This window comes from Grammomys surdaster, unplaced genomic scaffold, assembly GCF_004785775.1.
Source record: "Grammomys surdaster isolate TR1022 unplaced genomic scaffold, NIH_TR_1.0 166, whole genome shotgun sequence".
NCBI lineage: Eukaryota > Metazoa > Chordata > Mammalia > Rodentia > Muridae > Grammomys > Grammomys surdaster.
In genome coordinates this window covers 1,879,269-1,891,101 of record NW_021604614.1, presented here as the reverse complement: position 1 = coordinate 1,891,101, position 11,833 = coordinate 1,879,269, and the positions used below count along the sequence as shown (strand labels likewise).

General features: G+C 53.1%; 2 protein-coding genes across 2 annotated transcripts in view; one reads left to right on the top strand and one right to left on the bottom strand.

Annotated features, from left to right (window-relative positions):
* Baz1b (bromodomain adjacent to zinc finger domain 1B) overlaps positions 1-6,546 on the top strand; it is a 61,690-nt gene extending 55,144 nt beyond the window's left edge. The window contains exons 16-19 of the mRNA XM_028765899.1: positions 1,153-1,268; positions 3,093-3,223; positions 4,207-4,310; positions 4,504-6,546. Of these exons, the coding sequence (XP_028621732.1) occupies positions 1,153-1,268; positions 3,093-3,223; positions 4,207-4,310; positions 4,504-4,861 (709 nt within the window). The 3' untranslated portion in view covers positions 4,862-6,546. The remainder of the gene's footprint in view (positions 1-1,152; positions 1,269-3,092; positions 3,224-4,206; positions 4,311-4,503) is intronic.
* A 2,745-nt stretch (positions 6,547-9,291) lies between these two features.
* Fzd9 (frizzled class receptor 9) lies at positions 9,292-11,620 on the bottom strand. The gene has a single exon (XM_028766192.1). The coding sequence runs from the start codon at positions 11,386-11,388 to the stop codon at positions 9,610-9,612; it is 1,779 nt and encodes a 592-aa protein (XP_028622025.1). The 5' UTR covers positions 11,389-11,620; the 3' UTR covers positions 9,292-9,609.
* Positions 11,621-11,833: the final 213 nt, after the last annotated feature.

Below are 11,833 nucleotides of genomic sequence, written 5' to 3'. Positions count from 1 at the left end.
TATATTAAGTGTTAGGAATTAAGCCGGGCGGGTGGTCGCGCACGCCTTTGACCAGAACTTGGGAGGCAGAGACAGGCAGATTTCTGAGTTCGAGGCCAGCCTGGACTACAGAGTGAGTTCCAGGACAGCGAGGGCTACACAGAGAAACCCTGTCTCGAAAAAAAAACCAAAAAAAAAAAAAAGTGTTAAGAATTAAACCTGGGTCCATCGGAAGAGCTGCCACTGTTTTAATTCTGAGGCAACTCTCTAGCTCCTTGATACATTTTATTCTCAGGTAGCTATAGCATCTTCTCCTGCCTTTAAATTTACCTCATTGTTTATTTTATAGCTGCTTCTACAGGCAATCACTGCTGAATATCTGCAGCCAAATCATTGCCTTTTCTACCCATGCTTACTTTCCTTTCCCTGCTGTCTATCTGGACATGGATAACCCCTGTGTCAGTATAGCCAAACCAGCACCTTGAAAGCACCTAAGATTTTCCTAGTTCACTGTGGTTGCTTTTTACATTGACATTTGAGATTGTGAAAGGGCATCCTTACAGGCACTGGACTGTCTCTAGTAAAGGGCAGAGCTGTTTGATTCCACACCACACCTTACCAGCCTTGCTGAGTTAGTTCTCCCTCTACCTCCATTCCCATGTCTCCTTGTAGGGACACACAGCGTGCTGCTCTGAAGTAGTGTTTTGGACCAGCTGTTCTGAGCTGGCATTAGTTGCTTTGTTGTGTGGTCATCTGCAGGCTGTCTTGGCTCCTGGAAGAGAGCCATCAAGGTGTACGGTAACACCTGCTGGGCTCTCGGTCCTCTCAATACACGCCAGAGTCGGGTCAGCTTTGGTGTCTAAAATGTTACCTTATCTGGCTTTTATGAGACAAACGTAATAGTGTTTTATACTGTTTGTGAGAGGAAGTAGAGGTTGTATTTTGTTCTTGGTCCCTTCCTCTGTTAGTGTCCCTTAAACCTCTTTAGGCTTAGGACAGGGAGGTGTGCTGCTGAAGCATAGCAGACACTGCTGGCCTACCCTCAGGGTCTCCCCTTCCTGTCAGCTCGCTCTGGTCTGTGAATAGAAGTGCTGCAGAGATCCTCGGGGGTTTTAGCTCTCCTTAAGCCGTCCTGGACTAAACTAAAACCTGCTGGGCTTTTCCTTCCCGCAGGAATTACACTGAAGAGTCTACCTCTGAGGACAGCGAGGGTGATGAGAGTGGTGAAGAGGAAGAGGAGGAAGAAGAGGAGGAGGAAGAGGAAGATTATGAAGTGGCTGGCTTGCGGTGTAAGTGTCTAGTGTGGCATAGTTGCCTCTGTCTCTAAACTGACTAGAGAAGCCTGGCTGGCCAGAGAGATTCACCCTTGCCATTCTGCTGTCTTCCTCTTCTCTCTTGGGGCTGTGGGTAAATGAGCTGTCATGTGTCTATATTGGCTTTCAAGATGGGCTGGGGTAGAAAGGTGGATTACCACTTAAGAATCTATACTGCCTTACCATAAGATCAGTGTTTGCTTCCCAGTGTACATGTTGGGTAGCTCACAACTGCCTGTAACTCCAATTCCAGGGATCTAGGACCCTAATCTGGACTCAGCACCTCGAGGTGCACATATGTACATGTACACACAGGTCTTGCAGCTCTGAAGCATTATCCATGCTGAGAAAAGAAAGCGGGTACTTGGTGTGGCTGTTTCCTACTATGGTGGTGCATCCCATGCGTTTTGGTCTCTGTGCTTGTCCTAATTTCCCTTTCTCCCTCACACTCTGCACAGCAATTGGATGATCATCTTTCCCCTCAGGCTCTGTTTTGAGATAGGAATTCACCGTGTATCCATGGCTTTCCTGGAACTTGCAGTGTAGGTCGTTCTGGCCTCAAATTTCACAGATAGCTGCCTGTCTAGGCCTTCTAAATGCTCTGAGTGAAGGTATATTTCCAAAGCTGTCTTGGAATACCTCCCCGTTGGTGGGATTGCAGGCACATGCCACCACACTAGGCTGTTAGTTCACTAGGTATATATGGGTGCAGGGCCAGCCTGTGCCATGAAGAGCCTCCTCATAATGATCTGTAGTATGGGTGCATCCTGTCCTCAGACAGCTGGATGAGCCCTGTGTTGTTTGTGTTTATTTTCCTGCTGGTGACTACTTCCCACCTCTGCTCACAGAGGCATTTGTTCTCTCTTGATGGGCTCCTAGGGTTGTCGCCCATGAATCCAGGAAATACTTGGTACTTCAGAGCCCTTGGCGCCTTCAGCCTTCCAGGCCACCAATGTTGGTTCCCTTGTGCAATTTCAGGCCTAGGACCTGAGCCTCAGCTTCTTCCTCATGAACCTTGTCTGGAGCTGGAAGTCTTAAAATAGCCACTGAAGGGTTAGCATGGTCCAGAAATAGAATGGGAAGCATCGTTCATTGGTTCTCCACGTGGCTGTCTCTCTGAGCACATTCTCTACCCAAATGTCATCTCCCCCCACTCAGGGTATTAGTGAGGAAAGGTCGTGGAAAATGGTTTAGTGGAGAAGCTTTGAGCTAATCCTTGCAGAGAATGTTCCCAAGGGCATCCCAAGGAATGTTGGTTTGCCTGTCCTGAGCACCTGTCGCCACCCAGTGACATGAGTAGTCTGCATGCCTTCAAGTTTATTCTCTTCAGAGATTCTAGGCAGGGTTCTTAGGGAAGAGTCCTCACCTACCATTTTGGTTTTCAGAAACATGAGAAAGCAGGTCCTGATTTGGGTTTGTAGAATGTTGTGGGCCATTATATGAGTGTGCTTCCCCTGAAAACACTGGGTAAAGGGCACAGGGTAACTGGACAAAGTTAGATTACCGTGTACACGGAAATGTGTGCATTCTCTTGGCTAAGTCTGGGCTGTAGGAGAGCCATACTGCCATTGCAAACATGTTTCCTACTGAGTTACTTGACAGTTAACTCCTGCAATGACCTTGTCCTGAATATAACTGAACCAAGTGGAGACAGGATAGAAGTGCAGGGACCTGGCCTTCTGCAGCCGCAGAGAGTCGCTGCTTGCTTGCTCGGATAGTCTCTCCCCTCCCCTGCCGTACACACACCATGCTTCTCCCCCCACCCTGTCTCTGCTGCTCTGAGCCCATGTTTCATTTCAGTGAGACCTCGGAAGACCATTCGAGGGAAGCAGAATGCCATCTCTGCAGCAAGGCCAGGCCGACCACCAGGGAAGAAGTCCCATCCTGCTAGAAGGTCACAGCCAAAGGATGGCCCAGAGGTGGATGAGCTGGTAGGAGTCCCTCAGCCTCCTCTAGTCTGTGTTCTTTAGGCTCTAGTCCACCATGGGGAATTCACAGGGCAACAGGTGGGAGCCTCCCTCCCTCCCCCTCCCCTCGGGTCGGGGACTGAGGCAGCAGATGGCTAGGCTCTGGGCAGACTAGGCAGCAGGCCCTCGTGGAGCAGCTATGCCCGGCATCCTGCCTAGCCTGCAGACAGTCTCCCTAGTTAGCAGCAGCCTGCAGCTCGTTAGGGACTTCAAAATAGTATCCATGTGTCTCTGGTGGGCCCAGAGGGGTGGGCCTCCCTGTGGGAATGCCAGCAATGCCAGAGTCACTAACTGCTGCTTTAGCCACAGTTGTTAGGACATTGCCCCACTCCTGTTGATCGCGGCCTCACTTCAGTAGCTTAGATCTGACTTAAGCTTGAACAGAAGGAAGCTCTCAGGATCTGGCTTGTCTTTACAGTTCAGTTTGGGCTCCCCATTAGGGAGGGGAACAGTCGTTAAAGCTGCCAGTGCTGTGTGTGAGGTTCCTACTACTGCTGGGTTCCTTCCACCCAGTCGTGGTGCCCCACCCCCGTCTCTGCAACCATCTCCTCCTGTGGCCAGCTGAGGACTGGTGCCACACTCCTGCTTTCTTCCCAAACATACTTAGGTGCTCCACAGGCTGGCTGCTGGGGTTGGCGCTGCCGTCTGCAATTGCTTATTTCTGTCCATAATCCTGGCTCCATCTCCCAGAGTTAGCCCTCTGCAGCTACCTCTCTCTGTTCTGTTGACAAGCACCTGCTGCCTCCCCTCTGCCGCCTTAACAGTCACTGTCTCTGACTTAGTGTCACTCAACTGTGATGCCCAAGGAAGTGAAGAACTGTCTTCCTCTGGGTTTAACAGAGAGGGATTATTTTTTAGCATGTGCATGTGCATCTGTCCGTGTGGGTCCTGTCTACTCTTCTACTTTTTAAGTCCTCTGGCACTCTGTTTGCTTCCTCTGGTGCTAGGTACTTCAGACCAAGCGTAGCTCAAGGAGGCAGAGTCTGGAGCTACAAAAGTGTGAGGAGATCCTTCACAAACTGGTGAAGTACCGCTTCAGCTGGCCCTTCCGGTGAGTGCCCCGCCTCCTGGGCTACTCTGGCTCCTTCTTTTTGAGACAGGTCTTAGTGAGGGAATGGGCGGTGACGGCCCCTAGAAGGGAGCACACCTTGTCTCCTGGGTCGGCTTGATCGTGGCTGCAGGCATCCTGGGCTAGTGCTTGGCTGGCCAGGCGGGCGTGTGTCTCAGTCGGTGTCCTCCTGCAGGGAGCCTGTGAGCCGGGACGAGGCAGAGGACTACTACGATGTGATCGAGCAGCCCATGGACTTCCAGACCATACAGAACAAGTGCTCGTGCGGGAACTACCGATCTGTGCAGGAGTTTCTCACTGACCTGAAACAAGTGTTTGCCAACGCTGAGCTCTATAACTGCCGTGGCAGCCACGTGCTGAGCTGCATGGAGAAGACAGAGCAGTGTCTGCTGGCTCTGCTGCAAAAACACCTCCCCGGCCACCCCTACGTCCGCAGGAAACGCAGGAAGTTTCCTGACAGGCTCGCTGATGATGAGGGGGACAGTGATTCAGAGTCTGTTGGACAGTCCAGGGGACGAAGACAGAAGAAGTAAAGAGGCAGGGCCCTAGTGAGGGAGCCGAGGAGGGAGATAGGAGGAGACCTCCACGGGGTGTGGGGAGGCAGGAGAGCTGGGAGAATTTAAAGGGGAAGCGACTGTAGCATCCAGAGATGCCTGCCATGCTTGGGCTGTCTCTGCAACTCCCTATGGGGCCTTTGTCAAGCAAAGCTAGGCTCTTGGGGAGCACCACACTAGCCCGATGAAAAAGCTAGCAGCCGGGTAGGCCTCCCCTGAGGTCTGGGAGCTGGAAAAGCCTAGACATGGCTGCTTCTGTGAGCTCGGCCCTGCTCTCCTCCTCTTCCTCCTCTTCCTGCCTCATTATAGCAGTGCCAAGCCCCCTGCTCTCAGAGAGGGTGCTGTGCCCCACAGTAGGAAGGAGCGTCATCTGGCCATGCTGGGTGAGGTGTGGATCTTTTGAATTTATATTTATACGCAGTCCTATTTCTTTATGTCCGCACTGTCTCTTCCTCCTCCTCCGTCTCAGGTGACAGTATCAGCGAGTGCCATACAGAATTCTGTATTCACCAGCATCTTGGGACAGTGTGGGCTTTGAGTTGATCGTGGCAGAGTAGAGGGACATTTCTGGAGCTGTTCCTGAGAACTCTCCATTGTGACTGCCCTTCCCCGCCCTCACCCAGCTCACCCGCCTCATAAAAAAACAAAGCAAACTAAGGCACTTCCCATAGACTGGGGTCCTGCTTCCAATCATGCTATGACCTGGGCTTTGATGGCTCTGGCCAGAGGGGTGTTGGAGCCCAGCCCACCCACAAACCAGACAAGCCCTTAGGGAGCCGGAAAAAGAGCAGGAAGAAGTTAAAATGTTTAATTTTTTAAATTGACTTTTGTAGTTATTAAAGTTGCTTGTCTCCGCAGTGATATTGTATAAAGAACATCTTGTAAAATACTTGTCACCTTGCTTTGGCACATGTACAGTACAGTTTCTATGATACGTGTTCGCTTTACTACCCTCAAAGAGGCCAGCAGGCAGCAGGATCTGGGGTTGGAGCCCTCTCTCTGCCCTGGCGGCACTGTACCTACGTGTGGGTGCCTGCTCCTCTAGGGCCCTCTCTGCAGACCTAATGCTCCTTCCGAGGGCTTCTTAGCGGAGTGGACAGTAATTGGTGTCAGCATCTGGAGGGGATGGGGAGGGCCAGTTCTGCCCTTCATAGCCAGTCTAGCCTCGTGTTGTATTTAGGCAAAAGTTTGTAGTCTGCGTTCCCTTTTATGACAGATTTTGATAAAAGTACAAGACAGGGTTTAAATTTTTTTTTTCCCATTGATTTTAAATTTGGAAAATGTGAGTCCCTCAGCTCTTGTTTAAAGGAAAAGAAGTCCACCAGATCAGGAAGCTCACCATTCCCAGGGCTGAGGGACGGCCTTGCTGTGGCTCTGGGTCTAGCCCAGGCCAGTGGTTGAGGAAGGCTTCCTTTCCGCTCTCTCCTACAGGCTTGGTTGAGGTTAGCACTAACACTCATGCCGTTGGCCCCTGGCACCGCTGCCTCCCTGCTTCCTGCCCTAAGTGTTGGTGTTTTAGCAGCAAGCTGGTTCCCACTGCAGTGACATCTACCACATGGTGGAGTTTTAAATTGTCTTAAAGGAGGAAGGGCCACGGTAAAGGGTAGACCTGTAATAAATTGGAATTTCAAATAAACATTATGTACTTGTGTTTATAAAGAAGAGACAACTATGATGGTTCTTTTTTCTCTTGGGACAGTGGTGGGCAGTGTGGCCCTATGAGCCGGGTATTTCAAACATGAACAGTACAGTGAATTTTACAGCACCTGCCGAGAGCGTGCACCCTACCCCATGAGAGGCCGTAGCCTGTTCCAGACACACCCCTGCTATAAAACAGAATACGACCTGGGTACCTGAAGCTTGCTGGCATGGCCTGTCTGCCCTCCTGAGTTCTGGCCAATGGTTAGTGTTGAGGCATGCCCTTCACTGCTAATCTCTGCTTCCCTCCTAGTTTCCCTAGAAGCCAACAGCAAGTCTTGTTTCTATTGCACAGACAGCCAAGTACTGGTCCCTTCCTTACCTACTGACTGCCAAGGGAAAGGGGTGCACTGATTGCCCATTAAATGTACACCTCACCACAGCCCCCTGCCTTTCCATTTACCTGGCTGCCAAAGTCCTACTACAGGCCCTTGAGCAAATCCTGGGTACCCATTACCTTCCCACTCCCAGTGTGGGCTATCAAAGCTTTCTCCTGCAAGAGAATCCTTGTGTGAGACTCAAGGCTACTTGGCATTGTGGGTCAGACATAGGACGAGTGAATGCCCCTTACACAGTATGCGCTATGAGCATCTCCATAGAACTTCCTAGGAAAGCCTGCGGGTGTGGCTCAGTGGTGGACCGCCTGTCCAGCATGCTTCTGACCCTGGGTCCCATGCCCAGCAAAGCAAAAGTAGTACTCTGTGCACCAAGTCCATATCATGTTGCATACACGAGTTATTCCCAGAGATAACTGCATGCAAAGAGGTGTTCTGTGTTTCCTACCTCTGACTTCAGCAAGATGGCAAAAGACATGAAGCGAGGGCTGAGGTTTCATAAATTTTAAAAAACTTTCTTAGCCAAGCACAGTGAGTGCCTTTCGCAGCCTTTGGGTGGTAGAGACAGGCAGATCTCTTGAGTCTGAGGCTAGTGAACATACTGAGTTCCAGGACAGCCAGGGCTATATAGAGAGACCCTGTCTCAAAATACAAAAAAATAAAGACTTGGAGGTGTTGCACCCACAAATGCTGGTTATGTGTAAAATACATCTAGGCCCACTGATCACGATCTTTGCCTGTGGCTGGGAAGATGGGACAGTGAGCAGGAGCACATGCTGTCCAAACGGAAGGACCTGAGAGGAAACAGCCAGCGCCCACAGAGAAGGCTGGATGTAGATCAGTGAGCTGAGAAAGACCTGCCATTCTCTCTGGCCCATGTATGCAGCATATACTGTGCACACGCGTGCACGCACACACACACAACTTCAGCCTGATTGGCATCAACAACCTACACCAGGATGACCACACAGGAATGGCCAGGGATGGGATAGGTCCCAGTAGCCTGAGCTTCCCTAGCACATGGTGCTTTCCCTCCCCCCCACACACACACACACGTGTGGGACTGCCCCAGCACAGCTGTGCACATCTCTGTGGTCCTGCTTTATTCTTGCAGTTGCTGTCAGTGCCCCAAGTTCTGGAGTTTGGGGTGGGTGAAAAGAGACACAATTGTCCATGAACTCAACAGCTCCCTGCCTCCCAGACTGTGGTACCAAGACACGTGCATAGTCCTGCCCTGTCTTTCCCTTCCATCCAAAAACACGAAGAGATAGCTTGGGGCTCCAACTACCTAATATTCTGTTTTGTTGTTAGTGAAGGATTTTATTGTTGCTGTTGTTAATGCTGTTTTTGTTTTTTAAGACAAGGCTTCTAACTTGCTGAGCAATTCTTTTTTTTTTTTTTTGGTTTTTCTAGACAGGGTTTCTCTGTGTAGTCCTGGCTGTCCTGGAACTTACTCTGTAGACCAGGCTGACCTCGAACTCAGAAATCCTCCTGCCTCTGCCTCCCAAGTGCTGGGATTAAAGGCATGAGCCACCACCGCTTGGTTGCTGAACAATTCTTTAAAAAATAGTTTTGGTTCTCTCAAGTTACTTAGTGGGATCAAGGGATTGAACTCAAATTAGACTCGATAGCAAACAACTTTACCTGCTGAGCCATCTGTCCTGCCTACTCCCCCCCCCTTTTTTTTTTTTTTTTTTATTTTTCTGTCCAAAGAGTCTCTGGTAGCCACGGGATACCTGATCTTGAATTCCTGATCTTCCTGCTTCTACCTCCCAAGTATCTGAATTACACACATGCTCCACCATGCCGCTTTTGAGCCGTGCTGGAGATGGATCCAGGGCTTCATACATGCTAGGCAAGGACTCTGCCAACTGAGCTTGGGTCCGGCTCTCAGCAACCTTCATGGATAATGAGGCGTGTGAGTTGGTCCCCACCCCCATGTGAGTTCCAGGGACTGAACTCAAGTCCCCAGTTTTAGCAGCATGCACCTTTATCCACTGAGCTCTCTTGCCAGTCCATACCTCATTTGCTAAAGCAAAGTGTGAGTGGGTGGGGGTGGGAGTGCCTTACCTGTTTCCCCAAACAGACTAGATGTCACTGTTAAGGTTAGAAGTAGCCATGTCACAGCCAGGGCTTCCTGTGTATTCACGAGAAGGTTCTTGTTTCATTTCAGAAGCACGGATCTCAGTCTTGAGACAGGTGAGAAGGAAGGCACACACACACACACACACTCCTATAATCCACTGATACCCCACGGAGGAACTTCCTCCTTTATAGGGAGACAGAGGATGAACTTCATGGACTCTCATCGCCAGCTCTGCTTATGAAGTTTCCTGTCTTGTCTTCCCTCTTTCCAGCCCAGATAGGACACAGCAGTGCCACACGAGGGTTTATTCTAGTCACAGCTTCCAGAGAAATGCCACAATAAATTACATCATTAAATAAACTCTGCACTGGACCCTGCCCCCTTCTGCCCCTTCTTATCCTGGGACCCTCTGTGGACTTAACTAGGCCCACTCCCTGCATGAGAAGGAAGGACAAGGTCCTGAGTTTTACTGGGTCCCCACCCTAGTCTTCAGCCCCCTGTGTCTCACTTGTCTGACCTTGACAGCTGGGCAGCTGTTAGTCAGCTGTCTCTGAAGGGGGGGGGGAGGGCAGGAGGGAGCAACCATAACTCATAGCACAGCCTATGTTCTAGAGGTGTGTGGGGTTCTCCAGAGAGGGGTCTGTCTTAGTCATGTGCAAGACCACCGTGGGGGCTTTGTAGTGGCAGTGGGTACCCCGGCCATAGCCCCCTGGGGTTCGGCAGGCCTTGGCCCGAGCTCGGCCAGCAGTCATTTTTCGGTAACATAGGCTTTGCCAAGTCTGAAAAGTCTTGGAACTCCATACCCAGACTCCACTGGTGATGCCCACCACCAAGGACATGAAGATTTTGAGCATGAAGACAGCCACCGTGGGCACCGAGCCCCCTGGCAGCGAGCAGTCTCTCCGGCCTCCAGGCACGGTGGCAGCAGTACATGGTTGCTCTGTGGCCCGAAGACGCCAGAAGTCCATGTTGAGGCGTTCGTAAACATAGCAGACAATGACGCAGGTGGCCGGCACCGTGTAAAGGATGGAAAAAACTCCAATTTTGACCATCAGCTTCTCCAGCTTCTCCGTATTGGTGCCGCCCGTTTTCATGATTTTGCGGATATGGAAGAGAGCTACAAAACCGGTCAGGAGGAAACTGGTGCCCAGTACCAGGTAGCAAGAGAGGGGTACCAACACAAAGCCAGTGAGGGCTGCCGGGTCCATGCTGGCTACATAGCAGAGCCCAGTCAGTTCGTCCCCGGCCACCTTGCGCAGCGTCAGGACCACGATCGTCTTGAGTGCTGGCAGGCCCCAAGCCGCCATGTGGAAGTAGCTGCCGTGAGCCTCGATGGCCTCGTGGCCCCATTTTTTGCCTGCAGCTAGGAACCAGGTGAGAGTCAAAACCACCCACCAAAGTGAGCTGGCCATCCCGAAATAATAGAGCAACAGGAAGACCAGGGTGCAGCCTGTGTTTTCCAGACCCTCCTGGATCACATACAGAGCCCCTGCCTCCTGGTCGCAGGCCACACTCTGCGCACCTGCCACCGCTCTGATCAGGAAGGCCAAGGAATAGACATTGTAGCACATGGAAAGGAAGATGATCGGGCGCTCTGGGTACTGGAATCGGTGAGGCTCCAGCAGGAAAGTGAACACGGTGAAGGCCGTGGAGAAGAAACACAACGCCGACCACACAGCCATCCAGACCAGCGCGAAGTCCTTATCGCGCCGAGACCAGAACACCTCGACGCCCGGCCCGCAGCGCGGAGCGCACGAGCGACTCTTCTCCACGTACTGGAACTTCTCCGGGTTGTCGCAGGTGCCACCGCTGCCGGGACCTGGGGCTGAATCTCCCGGTGGCTTCGCGGGCCGAGGTGCCACAGGGAGCATGCCCAGGCCCTTGTGGGGTTCTGTGGGGCCTGCGGTAGCGTTCTCGGGTGCCTCCATGCAGAGCGCGTGCGGGTCGTTGCGCGTGGGGAGCCGGGCACAGTCGAGTGAGTCCGGCCAGCCGAAATTGAATTGCTCCATGATGGGGGCGCAGCGCAGGCGAGCCTGCTCGCACATGGGCCGGCAGGCGGGGATGGGAGTGGAGACCTGGTCGGTGCACATCGGGGCGTAGAGCGAGCAGAGGAAGAAGCGCAGGTGGCTGTGGCAGCCGTACTGCACTAGGGGCGAGAACTCGGCCAGCTGCGCGGCCGCCTCGCCCTGCGACGTGTGGCCCAGTAGGTTGGGCATGCGAGTCAGGTTGTAGCCGATGCCCCGGCACATGGGGATCTCCATCGCTTGGCACGGTGCGGGGCCACGGCCACGTTCCGGATCGAAGCGGCCGATCTCCAGCGCCGCGCCGCCCGTCGCCAGCAGCGGCCACAGCAGCAGCGCCCCGCGGAGCAGCGGTGGCACGGCCATCGCCCCGCGGCGCGGCCGCCCCGGCTCACTCGCGCCGCTCCATCCCGCGTCCCGGGATCTGCGCGCCACGTCGCGGATCCCGCGCCATCTCTCGGCCGCCCACGTGTGTCCCGGAGTGCGCGGCGTCTTCGGAGGAACAGCCGCTACCACCGCCGTCGCCGCCGCCGCCGCCGCCGCTGCCGCCGCCACTCCAGCCAGAGCCGGCGCGGTCTCCGCCGCCAGCCGCCGCAGCAGCTCCGAGTCCCGGGGGCGTGGTCAGCGGGACGACACGCCCAGGGGCGGGACAGTCCCTCCGGGCACGCCCCCGTCGCGCTTTAAAGGTGCCGCGCCTCTCTGCCACGCTGGAGGCGTGTGGGCGACGTTGTGGGGCAGCTTCTTCTTCCCTTCTGCTCGTTTCTTTCCCTTCCTTTGCAGACTCGACAGTTCGCGGGAACACACCTCCCAA